Raw genomic sequence first — 16,093 nt, 5'->3', positions numbered from 1 at the left:
GTGCTTGCTCCACAAACATGTAATGCTTGCTCCACCATGAAGGGTGGACGTTTGGTCTTGCACTCCTTCTTGGCTGCTATATATAAGGCAGCAAATGTTGAAGAAATACAAAACTCAACATACAATTCGCTCAACAAATTGGCTATACATTGCATTCCTTCCTCTCAGAACTTCCATACGTTTTTCTGAGTATATACCCCTTCGTTCTGCATTGTTTTTTAACTTCAAACAAAGCAACTGTAAGTGTGATTTGCTACCGAACTTTGTGTTCGCCGAAACACTGGGGTTTGAAGTACCGCTACACCAGTGTGTTATTCGTTCTATCCTGGGAGGAAATAATCCATTACCTTGGGTACTAGGAGGGGATTAAATTCCTTAAGGAAACACTGTGAATTCAGTGGGCTCGAATTTATTATTATTGTTTCATTACGTTAACTTATATTTTGCAGAATTAATATTTACAAATACAGCAATATTGACCGGGAATAACAATCTTAAGGAATTTAATATTTATTTCTGTACTTGTGTTATTCTTATTATTCTGCAAACTAAAACCTTTGTGGTTTGTGTACTCCCGTTTTGGAGAGTTAAGCCTTCGTGGCGTTTTGTTGGATATTAAAATCTACGTGATTTTTACTCCAGTTTGAAAACGTGTATTAAACGTTTGTTTGTGTCATTCTTTTCTGAAAAAGATGATGACTGAAAACGAAAACCAAGCTGTTCCGATGGCGACTGCCAACGCAACGACAAGCCGAACACCGGCGTTGGCACCGGCAGAAAAACCCGGAAAATTTTCCGGGATTGATTTCAAACGCTGGCAGCAGAAGATGTTCTTCTACTTAACTACGTTATGTCTACAGAAGTTCATCAAGGAAGATGTTCCTGATCTGCCGGATAAAACTCCAGATAATGAACGCTTTCTCGTGATTGAAGCGTGGAAGCATTCTGATTTTTTATGCAAGAATTATATTCTTAGCGGACTGGATGATAATCTGTATAATGTATACAGTAGCATGGAGACATCCAAAGAATTGTGGAATGCGCTTGAAAAGAAATATAAGACTGAAGATGCCGGGATGAAGAAATTCGTTGCCGCAAAATTTCTGGACTACAAAATGATAGATAGCAAGTCTGTTATTACTCAAGTCCAGGAATTGCAAGTGATTATTCATGATCTACTTGCTGAAGGTCTTGTAATCAACGAAGCATTCCAAGTAGCAGCAATGATTGAGAAGTTGCCTCCGTTGTGGAAGGACTTCAAAAATTATTTGAAACACAAACGAAAGGAAATGTCCCTTGAAGATCTCATTGTTCGGTTGAGAATCGAAGAGGACAATAAAGCTGCTGAAAGGAGAGGCCGTGAAAATTCAACAATAATGGGAGCAAATATTGTTGAAGCTAACAAAAAGAGGAAGAAGGCTTCTGGTCCGAAATACAACCCAAGCAAGAAGCGGTTCAGTGGAAACTGCTACAACTGTGGGAAAACCGGACACAAATCTACGGAGTGTCGTGCTCCGAAGAAAGACAAGAAAAGGGGTCAAGCAAACATGGTAGTAAACCATGATGATGTTGATAACTTGTGTGCCATGCTCTCTGAATGTAACTTGGTGGGAAATCCTAAACTGTGGTGGTTTGATTCAGGAGCCACTCGCCATGTTTGTGCAGTTAGAGAGGCTTTTGCTACCTATGCTCTTGCTGAACCCGGAGAGACAGTTTATATGGGAAATGCTTCAACAGCAAAAGTTGAAGGATATGGGAAGGTATTTCTAAAAATGACTTCTGGCAAGGTCATGACTTTGAACAATGTCCTTCATGTTCCCGAAATGAGAAAGAATTTAGTCTCTACTGGACTTCTTGTTAAGCACGGTTTTAAGTGCGTTTTTGTATCCAACAAGGTTGTAATTAGTAAGAATGGAATATTTGTGGGAAAAGGTTACCTCACCGAGGGCCTTTTCAATCTAAATGTAATGGTTGTTGAAAATAATAATAATATTTCAGCTTCTTCTTACTTACTTGAGTCAAATGATTTATGGCATGTACGTTTGGGTCATGTCAATTATAAAACCTTGCGGAAAATGATTAACTTGGAAGTACTGCCCAAGTTTGAATGCGAAAAATCAAAATGTCAAATATGTGTGGAATCTAAGTATGTTAAACATCCTTATAAGTCAGTTGAAAGGAATTCAAATCCTTTAGACTTAATTCACACAGATATTTGTGACATGAAGTCAATACCATCTCGCGGTGGAAAGAAGTATTTCATAACTTTTATTGACGATGGTACTCGATATTGCTATGTTTACTTACTGAATAGTAAAGATGAAGCAATAGACGCATTCAGGCAATACAAAAATAAAGTTGAAACGCAACTTAACAAGAAAGTAAAAATGATAAGAAGTGATAGGGGTGGTGAATATGAATCTCTTTTTGAAGAAATATGTTTAGAATATGGAATTATTCATCAAACAACAGCCCCTTACACGCCCCAATCTAATGGGATTGCGGAAAGAAAGAATCGCACATTAAAGGAGATGATGAATGCGTTGTTGATAAGTTCTGGTTTGCCACAGAACTTGTGGGGGAAGCCATTCTTACGGCTAATCGAATATTAAATCGAGTGCCCCATAGCAAAACACAATCCATTCCTTATGAACAATGGAAAGGAAGGAAGCCCAACTTGAATTATTTTAAAGTGTGGGGGTGTTTGGCAAAAGTGCAAGTTCCTAAATCCAAAAGGGTAAAGATAGGACCGAAAACCGTTGATTGTGTTTTCATAGGATATGCGACAAATAGTAAAGCATATCGATTTCTGGTTCATAAATCAGAAAATCCCGGCATTCATAATAATACGGTTATAGAATCAGATAATGCTGAGTTTTTTGAAAATATATATCCGTATAAAAAGGAATGTGAATCGTTTGGTGAAGGATCTAAACGACCTCGGGAAGAAATAAAAGAAAGTACATGTAATCAGGAGAATCCAAGACGTAGTAAACGTCAAAGAACGTCTACTTCATTTGGACCAGATTTTGTGACTTTCTTATTGGAGAATGAGCCTCAAACATTTAAAGAAGCTATGACTTCTTCGGAATCATTGTTTTGGAAAGAGGCAGTCAATAGTGAAATAGAATCCATATTGAACAACCATACATGGGAATTGGTTGATCTTCCTCCTGGAAATAAACCTTTGGGTTCTAAATGGATTTTTAAGAGAAAAATCAAAGATGATGGCACTATTGATAAATTCAAGGCAAGGCTCGTAGTCAAAGGGTATAGACAACGAGAAGGTCTAGACTACTTTGATACATACTCTCCAGTTACAAGAATTACGTCCATACGGATGTTAGTAGCATTAGCTGCAGTGTATGGTCTTGAAATTTATCAAATGGATGTTAAGACGGCCTTCTTAAATGGAGAGTTGGAGGAAGAAATTTACATGGAACAACCTGAAGGGTTTGTGGTTCCAGGTAAAGAAAAGAAGGTATGTAGACTTGTTAAGTCTCTTTACGGACTAAAACAAGCACCCAAATAATGGCATGCGAAATTTGACCAAACAATGTTGTCAAATGGTTTTAAGATAAATGAATGTGATAAATGCGTGTACATTAAAAATGTTCCAAATCACATAGTCATTGTTTGCCTATATGTGGATGATATGTTGATAATGAGTAATGACATTGCCAACATAAATGCTACTAAGCGTATGCTCAATAGCAAGTTTGATATGAAAGACTTGGGAGTTGCTGATTTAATTCTGGGAATTAAGATCAATAAGACTCCTCAAGGTCTGGCATTGTCACAATCTCATTATATTAAGACAGTACTTGAAAAATTCAAGCACTTGGGCTTTAAAGTTGCAAAGACTCCAATTGACGTGAATCTTGCATTAGCAAAGAACAAAGGCCAAAGCATATCACAATTGGATTATGCTCGTGTATTGGGATGCTTAATGTATATCATGAATTGTACACGACCAGACATAGCTTGTGCTATAAGTAAACTGAGTCGATATACGAGCAATCCAGGCCAATCTCATTGGATGGCAATGAAACGAGTTTTGGGATATTTAGAACATACCCAGAACTTTGAATTGCACTACAGTAATTTCCCTGCGGTGATTGAGGGATACTGTGATGCAAATTGGATCACCGGTTCAACTGATTCTAAGTCCACGAGTGGATATGTATTCACTATTGGTGGAGGAGCGGTATCTTGGAAGTCGTCCAAACAAACATGTATTGCCCGCTCTACAATGGAGGCTGAATTCATAGCCTTAGATAAAGCCGGTGAAGAAGCTGAATGGCTCCGGAATTTCTTGGAAGACATTCCATTTTGGCCCAAACCGTTGGCACCAATATGCATACATTGTGATAGTCAAGCGGCAATTGGAAGGGCTGGGAGCGTCATGTATAACGGTAAATCTCGTCATATACGACGAAGACATAAAACCGTTAGGCAATTACTCTCTAGAGGAATTATCACAATTGACTATGTAAAGTCAAGTGATAATGTGTCGGATCCACTTACAAAAGGCCTAACTAGAGAGGTAGTTGAGAAATCATCAAGGGGAATGGGGCTATGGCCGAGAACAAGTCATTGTGGCGGTAACTCTACCTAGAAGACTGGAGATCCCAAGATCTAGGTTCAAAGAGATCAAACAAAGTCATTAATGACGGTTCAACATTGTCAAATAAAATTTTAGTCCATTCTCGTGATGAGACAATGTTCAGTACCAAGGATAAAGCATTAAGGCTTTTTAATGATTTCTAAATTTGATACGGGGTATATCAAATAGTGTATCTACAGGATGACACGTTTAGGAATCACCTATTTAAGTGTGAAGTGTGAGCCGCTTCAAGGAGAACTTTGTAAGGCCAGTTCTCTACGCACTTATGAAACCAGGCAGTGTTCATGGCTGAAACGAACACAACAATGAGAACCAAAGACGGTTAAGGGTTGATTGTGTGACTTATGGTTGTCTAGGTATACACCAAAGATCGACGGTTCACAGATATCAAATCTACCGATTGACCGAGTATATCCGACATAAGTTTACTACGGAAAGTTCAAAGGGAAACCTACTTATCCAGATGCAATTAATCCTTGCTTGTAAATCACACAGTTTTTCATGCATACTTCCTTGATATAGCCATTCCCCATTCATGTGGGGGATTGTTGATGTTTTATTTTTTAAGATGTAATATTCTTAAAATGAGGGTGAATGGGAAATGGAGGGAAAATGAAATTTTGAGTAAAATTTTAAGTTTCCCCCTCTTAACAATGAGACATTGTCCCATATTGGAAGTGGAAGACATTTTTGGTGGGTATATATATAATTGCTCTTCTTGTAGCTCTTAAAGAGTTAAGAAGAAAGCAAGCCTCGCGCCGTCGTCGTCGTCGCTCGCTCGGCTCGGCTTCGGCTACGGCTACGGCTTCGGCTTCGGCTTCGGCTTCGGCTTCGGCTTCGGATTCGGCTTCGGATTCGGATTCGGATTCGGATTTGGATTTGGATTTGGATTTGGTCAAATGATCGATTGATTGATTAATTTTTTGGACCAAATTTATTTGTTAATAGTAAATATTAACGTAAGATTATCCGTATTTGTAAACGGATATTTTCCAATCCGTGTATTGATAATTTGGCAGCCGGATAATGGTCTTCCCACCATGAAGTGCTTGCTCCACAAACATGAAGTGCTTGCTCCACAAACATGTAATGCTTGCTCCACCATGAAGGGTGGACGTTTGGTCTTGCACTCCTTCTTGGCTGCTATATATATGAGCAGCAAATGTTGAAGAAATACAAAACTCAACATACAATTCGCTCAACAAATTGGCTATACATTGCATTCCTTCCTCTCAGAACTTCCATACGTTTTTCTGAGTATATACCCCTTCGTTCTGCATTGTTTTTTAACTTCAAACAAAGCAACTGTAAGTGTGATTTGCTACCGAACTTTGTGTTCGCCGAAACACTGGGGTTTGAAGTACCGCTACACCAGTGTGTTATTCGTTCTATCCTGGGAGGAAATAATCCATTACCTTGGGTACTAGGAGGGGATTAAATTCCTTAAGGAAACACTGTGAATTCAGTGGGCTCGAATTTATTATTATTGTTTCATTACGTTAACTTATATTTTGCAGAATTAATATTTACAAATACAGCAATATTGACCGGGAATAACACTATTGATGTAAGCTCCTCTACAATAAGCAATAATTGACCTATCAACAAAAAAAAAAGAAGCGATAGTGGAATCAAAAGTGCAGATATCTTGCCAAAAAATATAGCTCCTTTAGATTTTGTTGTTGCCAAAAAAGATAGTTGTTAGGTTTTTCCCTCTTATTCCACAGTCACGGAGAGGCACTTTTCCACATCTGCTGCAAAGTTTAGTTCGCTCAGTGTCAACCCTTTTTCCTCCACGATTTTCCCCTCTTGTTCCACAATCAATCCCTTCACGATTTTTCCCTCTTGTTCCACAATCAATCCAATCACAGATATGTTTTCTTCCATTTCTCAATTTCCCCAATCTTCTGTTTCTTTCTCTTCCCTTTTCTTCCAACTCTAGACTGTTTGGTGCTGTGCACTGTAATTACATCGATGATGAAGAAGAAAGTCACTTGCTGACATCGACATTGCCTTGGTTATCTTTGTCTTCCTGATTCTAGTGTTGCACTTCCAGAATTTGAATCAGACATTTTTCTTTCCCTTTTTTTCTATTGTTTCACTATCTTGACTCTTTGGCCTTCTTTCTTGATCAAAATATTCAAACTAGAGAATACCGGAGATGGAGCGTGCGTGTGGGTCTTTTGGGGATATTTACACTTAGATTTTTGGTTCGATTCCGCTTAACGGTCAAATCAACGCTTCTCGAAATTACAAAAAAACCAAGGATTTTCAGTTTATTCCACCGGATATCCTTATAGTTCACCCATTCACACAGTTCCTCCTCTAAAATATTTAAAAAGTGATCCGAGAAAACATACGACTTTTGATTCCAAAACAATAATAATACCAAATGAATTGGGCCGGGACAAGCGAGTAATTGTCTACATGATTTTAAAGATATTAGCTTCTCCTATCTCACTATCCTTATTTAGCTTACATATAAAATTTAAAAATAAAACAATAAAAGCAAAGAAAATTGAATAATAACTAAAAAGTTGAAGGTAAAGATATAAAAAGGAAAACATACAAACACCAACTTCTATAATCTATTGGTCCTCCTTAAACTCAAAGTAAACCGCAAATGTCAAATGAAATTCTTGCATTTTAATGCGTGAATCTTAAACGCTAATTTTTTCAAATCCTAACTTTAACTTTTTAGCATTATATCCTAAACTTAACGTGTAAACTTTTAACGAACTCTATATATGCCTAAAATTACAAATATAAACTTTAATTTTGAAGATTTACGATGAATAATTTTTTGCTAAAGAGAAAGATGCAGAAGAAGTGTTCCAACCGTTGAAAGATATTCATTAATGTGAATCCTGTTGTGATGGTTTGAAATTCGTTAGAAAAATATTTCTTAACACATTAATACTAACTTCGTGATAGCCGAGACATTTCCAATTTCCAAAATATAAATGGCTGACCAAATTTACATTTTTTAATTTTTACTATATCATTGTTTTGTGAGCTGACTTATATTGTCATGATGATCACTTTTAGATATACATTTATTTTATAAATCAAATAACTAAATAAGCCTTACATAGTTTTTATAGGCGCCACATTGGCTATTATTAAAGCCTTAAATTAAACCGTAGTGGATAAAATTGGAAAGTACACCGATTTTGTAACGACCCGACTGGTCGTTTTGAGTATTTTAGTTTTGGATTGAATTGGGACACTTGGTCCCTTGGTTGGACGCTTACGTTGTAAGCGTTGACCGAAGTTTGACTTTTGTGTAGATGATCCCGGAATGGTATTTTGACGGTTTCGATGGGTTCGTATGGTGATTTTGGATTTAGGCGTATGTCTGGATTTGGAGGTCCCTAGATTGATTTAGTTCTATTTGGCGAAAGTTGGATAGTTGAAGGTTTGGAAGGTTGATAGATTTGACAGAAAGTTGACTTGATGATATCGTGTTCGAATTGTGGTTCCGAGAGTTAGAATAGGTCAGTTGTGTCATTTGGGACTTGCATGCAAAATTTGAGGTCATTCTGAGTTGTTTAGGCATGCTCGATGTAAGTTTTGAATTTGAAAATATAGATTAGTTCCTTAGGCTTGAATTAAGGTGTGATTCGTAGTTTTGATGTTGTTTGGTATGATTTGAGGCCTCGAGTAGGTTCGTGTTAGATTTTGCGATTGGTTGGTGTGATTGGACGGGTTTCGGGGGGCCTCGGGTGTATTTCGGATGGGTTCCAAACCATTTTGCTCTTGTTTTGAACTGCTAATGTTGGTGTCTGGTTTCCTTCATCGCGATTGCGACAAGACAGTCGCATTCACGGAGGGTATTTTGATGGCAGGTGTGTTTGTTCTTCGTGTTCGTGGAGCTTGGGGGGCAGTGTCCTTCTAGTTTACGTATTAGTGGTCACGTTCGCGTAGAAGGCCGGCTGGAGGGATGGAAAGCATTTGGTCTTCGCGTTCATGTGCATGTGACCGCGTTCGCGTAGGCCCAACAGGTTCGAGTATCACGTTCACGTAGAAGGGTGTGCAATTGGGCATGGAAATGGTCTTCGCGATCGCGACGTAGGTCCCGCGATCACGATGTATTTACCTGGGCAGAATTACATAAATATTTTATTTCGAGGGTTTTGGTTATTTTATCACATTTTGAGATATAGAGCTCAGATTCGGGCGATTTTGGAGGGAATATTTACGTTCTGGATTGGGGTAAGTATTTTTGACTCGGATTTGTTTATTATTCATAATTCCAACCTTGATTTTAGCGATTGATTGATGGATCTAAGCGAAGAAAATGAGAATTTTAGTAAAAATTGATGATTTGAAGGTCGATTTGAGGTCGGATTTGGATGAAACACGTATATTTGGACTCGTCTTGAAATGGACGTCCGGAATTTGTAAGTTTTGACGAGTTCCAAGGTGCGATCCCGGGGTTGACTTGCATAATTGAACCAAGATCTTAGCTTTATTGTTTGGGCTTGTTTCCTATTGCTTTTATTGATATTAATAAGTTGTTTTGGCTAGATTCGAGATATCCGGAGGTTGATTCACTTGGGAAGGGCTTCTTAGAGTATTGACTTAGCTTGTTTGAGGTAAGTATCTTGCCTAACTTTGTATGGGAGAATTACCCCTTAGGATTTGATATATTTACATTAATTTCTCTATGTAAAACGACGTGTACATGAGGTGACGAGTGTGTACACGGGCGTATGTGTGATTTGTGACCAAATTAGACCTTAGTCTATTAATATGCCTTGAATTGGGGTTGTTCGCTATATGAACATGCTTTGTTGTTGAATATTTTTCTGCACTCTTGTACTATTGTCATGTTGTTGTATCTCGTTGTGAGCTGTGGGCTATGTCTTGATGTGACTTTGGGATATTATTGTTTTTATGATATTGAGGCACATGTGAGCTTGTTGTGCGGGTTGATTGTTGTTGTGTGGAGTATATGGGTGGCGAGATGCGCATGCGGCGGCATAAGGGTGGTGTATTGATGCGCATGCGGCGAGATAAGGGTCTTATGCGCGCGTAGCTATATAAGGGGAAATATTTCATTGTGAACCCTCACACATCGATATAAGGGTGGCTTGTTGATGATGTTATGTGGTATTTCAGGTTGATTCTTTATGTTATTCATGTGTTGGAACGAGTTTATGTTTTGAACATATCCTTATTTTTCTTAAATGACTTCACTTTGCATTTTTATGAGTTATTGGTCGATATTTTCCTGTTATCACATGCCCCACTCTTGGTTGATATTTATTCTGTTATGTTTTTCGTTGTCAGTATTATATTGATATCTTGCACAGGTTATTTGACTAGTGAATGTCTTGACTTGAACTTCGTCACTACTCCACTAAGGTTAGTCTTGATACTTACTGGGTACTGACTATGGTGTACTTATACTACGTTTCTACACATTCTTTGTACAGATCTAGGTACCTCAGATCATGAGGGTCATTAGAGAGTGGTGCCAGGCCGTTGGAGACTTAAAGGTATACCTGTTGTTCTGCTCGCAGGCCTTAGAGTCACCCTCTTAGTTGCTTTATTACTGTTTATGTATTCCAAACAGTTATGTACATTTTGAGACTTATTATGTACTCCTTGTAGAGCTTATGACTCAATATTATTGAGTTTCAGGATTGTGACTGTTGTATTCGCTTTAGGACTATGTTATGGTACTTTTCAGCTTAATATTTAAGTTGTTATATTCTGTTTGATCTCATCATGTGATAGGCTTACCTAGTCTTAGGAACTAGATACCATCACAACCCTTATGGTGGGATTTTGAATCGTAATAAGTTGGTATCAGAGCTCTAGGTTCATAGGTTCCACGAGTCATAAGCAAGTTTAATAGAGTCTTGCGAATCGGTACGGAGACGTCTGTACTTATCTTCGAGAGGTTACGAAACTATTAGAAAATTTCACTTTTTTTTATTCCTTAACGTTTGAATTTATTAATTTCGGAATTTTAGCCTTTGTATTTTTATTCTCTCACAGATGGTGAGGACACGAGCTTCAGTTATTGATGATGCTGCCCTCGATGCCGGTGTTGCTAGAGGCCGGGGCAGAGGTCGAGGCCGAGGTAGAGGCAGAACATGTGCCGCAACAAGGGGACATGCGAGGGCCACGACTGAGGAGCCACCAGTAACTCCGGTTGGAAGCAGGCACCTAAGCCTATTGCTACCCCCGGACTTTAGGAGACTTTGGTGCATTTTCTATGCATGTTATGTACCTTGGCTCAGGCGAGGTTGATCCCAATTGCACCAACTAATTCTCAGGCTGGGGGAGGAGCTCAGACTCCCCCCGCCCACACTCCAGAGTAGCAAACTCATGTTGATCAGGCTCCGGGTGCCATACCGGTGCAGCCCGAGATCAGACCAGCTGCATCGGAGGAGGAGCAAAAAAGGTTAGAGGGGTTCCAGAAGTATCATCCTCCTCATTTCATTGGTGGAGCTTCTTAGGATGCACAGGGTTTCGTAGACCAGTGTCATCATATTCTGTGTACTATGGGCATAGTGGAGTTAAGCGGGGTCAACCTTACTACTTTCAAGCTGGCATGGCCGGCATATAGATAGTGGCAGAATTATGAGGAGAGTAGGCCAGCTGGAGCAACGCATTTGTTCCCAATTCACTGATCGTTTCTTGAGGGAGTTCGTTCCACAGACCTTCAGGGATGTGTTGTGTATCAAGTTCGAGTAGTTGCTCCAGGGGAGTATGATTGTGTCCCAGTATGCTATGAGGTTTACTGAGTTATCTCATCTTGTACCTGCTTTGATTTCCACTGTTAAAGAAAGGGTCCGTAGATTAATTGAGGGACTTGGTTATAGCCTCAAATTTGGGATGGTACATGAGTTGGAGACTGAGATTTCATTCCATCAGGTTTTGGAGATTGCTATGAGGTTGAAGCATATCCAATACCAGGAGAAAAAGGGATAGGAAGGCTAAGAGACCTCGAGATTTTAGAGGGTTTAGTGGTTCCCATTCTGCGGTTTGAGTTTGTCATGGCAGAGGTTTTGCAGTCGACCAATTCATTTCGCACTTTAGGTTACTCGTAGAGCTTCATCTAGTCAGGGACCTCATGGTACTCATATTGGACAGTCATCTTTCAGTGCACCTTTTGCATGGGGTTCCTACATCGATTATTCTAGCCGTCCAGGTTAGACTCAGTACTAGCAGCCATGCTCGCAGAGAAGTTGTTTCGAGTATGGTGATACTAGCACATGGTGAGAGATTGTCCCACACTTCGGAGGGGTGGACCTCTGCAGGGTACTCATGCTATGGTTTTCGCTCTAGTTGCTACTCCACCTGCACAGCCAGCTAGAGGTGGAGGACAGGCAGGTAGAGGACGTCCTAGAGGGGGAGACTAGGCCCATTGTTATGCTTTCCCTGGCAAGACTGAGGCTGTTGCATCAGATGCCGTCATCACAAGTATTGTTCCAGTTTGTCATGAGGATGTATCAATTTTATTTGATTTGGGTTCTACTTATTCGTACGTGTCTTCCTATTTTGCTTCATATTTGGAAATGTCTCGTGATTCTTTGAGTACTCCTATTTATGTGTCTACACCCGTTGGGAATTCGATTGTAGAAGACCGGGTCTATCGCTCTTGTTTGGACACTATTAGAGGCTATGAGACTAGGGTTGATCTTCTGTTACTCAATATGGTGGATTTTGATGTGATTTTTGGCATGGATTGGTTATCACCATATCATGCTATTCTTGATGTCATGCTAAGACCGTGACGTTGTCTATGCCGAGGTTGGTGGGGTTGGAGTGGAGAGGTTTATCGGGTCATGTTCCTAGTAGGGTGGTATCCTTTTTGAAGGCACAATAGATGGTTGAGAAGCGGTGCTTGACATACTTATCCTTTGTGAGGGATGTTAGTGCTGACACTCCTACCGTTGAGTTAGTCCTGGTAGTGAGAGAGTTTCCAGATGTGTTTCCAGTAGACCTACCGGGCATAGGGATATTGATTTTGGTATTTATTTGGTACCAGGCACTCAGCTCAAATCTATTCCACCATATCGAATGGCACCAGTGGAGTTGAAGGAATTGAAGGAAAATCTCTAAGAGTTGCTTGATAAGGGTTTCATCAGACCGAGTGTCTCACCTTGGAGTGTTCCAGTTCTATTTTTGAAGAAGAAGGATGGTTTTATGAGGATGTGTATTGACTACAGGTAGCTGAATAAGGTTACTATCAAGAACAAGTACCCACTATCGCGTATTGATGATTTACTTGATCAGCTTCAGGGTTCTGGGGTATTCTCGAAGATTGACTTGAGATTGGGGTACCATCAATCGAAGATCTGGGCTTCAGATATTCTAAATACGGTTTTCAGGACCCGCTATGGCCACTATGAGTTCTTAGTGATGTCTTTTGGCTGACCAATGCCCCAACAATTTTCATGCACTTAATGAACAACATGTTTCAGCCGTATCTTAATTCCTTCATCATTGTGTTCATTGATGATATATTGGTGTATTCTCGTAGTCGAGAAGAACATGAGCAACACTTGAGGATCGTGCTCCAGGCCTTGAAGGAGACGATACTATATGCTAAATTCTCCAAGTACGAGTTTTGGTTAGCCTTGATGGCATTCTGGTCCACGTGGTGTCCAGTGAGGGGATTAAGGTGTATACGAAGAAGATTGAGGCAATTCAGAGTTGGCCCAAGCCTTCTACTACTACTAGGATCCAGAGTTTTCTAGGTTTGGTCGGGTATTATCGCTGTTTTATGGAGGGTTTCTCGTCCATTACAACTCCTTTAACTAGATTGACTCCAAATGGTGCACCATTTAGGTGGTTTGATGAGTGTGAGGAGATCTTTCAGAAGCTCAAGACTGCCTTGATTAGAACTCCTTCTAGTTTTTCCTTCAACATCGGGTTCTTATACAGTCCACTGTGATGCTTCACGGATTGGCATTGGTTGTATCTTCCTACAAGAGGGTAGAGTGATTGCTTATGCTTCGTGTCAGTTGAAGCCCCATGAGAAGAACTACCCAGTACACGATTAGGAGTTGATAACCATTGTTCATGCGCTTAAGATTTGGAGGTACTATCTTTATGGTGTGTATTGTGAGATGTTCACGGATCACAGGAGTCTTCGGCACTTATTCAAGCCAAAGGATATAAATTTGAGGCAACGAGATGGTTAGATCTACTAAAGGACTACTATATCACCATTCTTTATTATCCCGAGAAGGCAGATATGGTGGCTGACACTTTGAGCAGGAAGACTGAGATCATGGGTAGTATTACTTTTATCCCAGCTAGGGAGAGATCGTTAGCTTTTGATGTTCAGGCTTTGGCCAACAAGTTCGTGAGGTTGGATGTTTCAGAGCCTAGCAGGGTTCTTGCTTGTGTTGTGTCACATTTGTCTTTGTTTGAGCGCATCAAGACGCGTCAATATGATGATCGCCACTTTCTTGTCCTCAAGGAAATGGTGCATCACGGTGATGCAAATGAGGTGACTATTGGTGATGATGGGTATTGAGGCTTCAGGGATGGATTTGTGTGTTGAATGTGGATGGGTTGTGGGAGCTGATTCTTGAGGCCCATATTTTGCGGTATTCCATTTATCCGGGCACCGCGAAGGTGTACCATGATTTGAAGCACCACTATTGGTGGAGAAGAATGAAGAAAGATACTATGGAGTATGTGGCTCGATGTTTGAACTGTCAACATGTTAATTATGAGCATCAGAGACCTGGCAGTTTACTTCAGAGGCAAGATATTTCGGAGTGAAAGTGGGGGCTTCCACAGACCTTGAGGAGATTTGATGCAGTGTGGGTTGTTGTTGACAGACTGACTAAGTCTGCACACTTCATTCCAGTCATGACTACCTACTCTTCAGAGCAACTGGCTTGGATTTATCTTTGAGAGATTGTTCACCTTCATTGTGTGCTGATGTCTATTTTCTCCGATCAGGGCACGCAGTTCACATTGCATTTTTAGAGAGCCGTGCAGCGTGAGTTGGGCACACAAGTCGAGCTGAGTACGACATATCATCCACTGACGGATGGACAATCCGAGCGCATTATTTAGATGTTGGAGGACATGTTACGAGCCCGTGTCATTGATTTCGGGGGTAAGTGGGATCAATTTTTTCCGTTAGCAGAGTTCGCCTACAATAACAATTATCAGTTGAGTATCCAGAGGGCTCCTTATGAGGCCTTATATAGGAGGCGGTGTCGTTCCCCAGTTGGTTGGTTTGAGCTTGGGGAGGCTAGATTATTAGGCACTGATTTGGTCTATGATGCTTGGAGAAGGTGAAGATGATTCAGGAGCGTGTTCGTATAGCGCAATCTAGGCAGAAGAGTTATACTGACAGGAAGGGTCGTGATATGGCATATATGGTGGGCAAGAGGGTTCTACTAAGAGTTTCACCCATGAAGGGTGTGATGGGGTTCAGGAAGAAGGGCAAGTTGAACCCTCAGTGTATTAATCCTTTTTGTGATTCTTGAGAGAGTTAGTGAGGTAGCCTACAAAATTCATTGCCACCCAACTTGTTGGGAGTTCACCCGGTGTTCCATGTTTTCATGCTTCGAAAGTACTATGATGATCTATCACATGTTTTATATTTTAGCTCATTGCAATTGGACAAGGATTTGACCTATGTTTATGAGTCGATGGCTAGTCCGGAAGTTGAGGTCGAAGAACATTACATCAGTGAAGGTTCAGTGGAGAGGTCGACCGATCGAGCATGTGACTTGGGAGACCGAGCATGATATATGGAGCCGATATCCTCACCTTTTTGGCACTTCAGGTATGTCTCTATACTCGCTCGAGGACTAACATTTGTTTAAGAGGGGGAGAATGTAACGATCCGGCCGATCATCTTTAGTAATTTAGCACCATTTCTCTTTTGAAGATCCCCATACGTGTATTTGTAATCATGTGACTTGACAGAATGGTTGGTTTGGTTTTGGGGTATTTTGGATTGAATCAGGACACTTAGTCCTTTGGTTGGAGGCTTAAGTTATAAGAGTTGATCGAAGTTTGACTTTTCTGTAGACGATCCCGAAATAGTATTTTGATAGTTCCAATAGGTTCATATGGTGATTCTTCACTTAGGCGTATGTACAGATTTGGATATGGAGGTCCCTAGGTTGATTTGGTTCTATTTGGCAAAAGTTGAAAAGTTAAAGGTTTGGAAGGTTGATAGGTTTGACCAAGATTTGACTTTGATGATATCGGGTTTAGATTATGGTTACGTTATTTAGAACAGGTCCATTGTGTTATTTGGAACTTGCAAGTAAAATTGTGGTTATTCTGAGTTGTTTAGGCATGTTTGACGTAAGTTTTGAATTTGAAAATTTGGATTAGTTCCTTAGGCTTGAATTGAGGTGCGATTCGTAATTTCGATATTGTTTTGTGTGAGTTGAGGCCTCGAGTAGGTTCATGTTAGGTTTTGAGATTGGTTGGCGTGATTGGACGGGGTCCCGGGGGCCTGGG

The 16,093-nt window shown here is 40.2% G+C and overlaps 1 protein-coding gene across 1 annotated transcript; it reads left to right on the top strand.

Annotated features, from left to right (window-relative positions):
• The first annotated feature begins 11,859 nt into the window (after positions 1 to 11,859).
• LOC138900075 (uncharacterized) lies at positions 11,860 to 14,132 on the top strand. The gene is made up of 3 exons (XM_070186780.1): positions 11,860 to 11,977; positions 13,535 to 13,641; positions 13,737 to 14,132. Exons 1-3 carry the CDS (start codon positions 11,860 to 11,862, stop codon positions 14,130 to 14,132), a joined length of 621 nt encoding a protein of 206 aa, XP_070042881.1.
• Positions 14,133 to 16,093: the final 1,961 nt, after the last annotated feature.

Source organism: Nicotiana tomentosiformis, chromosome 10 (genome assembly GCF_000390325.3).
Source record: "Nicotiana tomentosiformis chromosome 10, ASM39032v3, whole genome shotgun sequence".
NCBI classification, from domain to species: Eukaryota; Viridiplantae; Streptophyta; class Magnoliopsida; order Solanales; family Solanaceae; genus Nicotiana; species Nicotiana tomentosiformis.
The sequence above is the reverse complement of the archived record's forward strand: the minus strand, read 5'-3'. Positions and strand labels throughout refer to the sequence as shown.

Bases quoted from the DNA above. Each gene is read 5' to 3' on its own strand.
- LOC138900075 (XM_070186780.1), top strand. From the start codon at position 11,860: ATGGTGAGAGATTGTCCCACACTTCGGAGGGGTGGACCTCTGCAGGGT. The intron at 11,978-13,534 runs GTAGAGGACGTC...GTTCTTATACAG, and splicing joins TAGAGGTGGAGGACAGGCAG to TCCACTGTGATGCTTCACGG. The intron at 13,642-13,736 runs GTACACGATTAG...CACGGATCACAG, and splicing joins CCCATGAGAAGAACTACCCA to GAGTCTTCGGCACTTATTCA.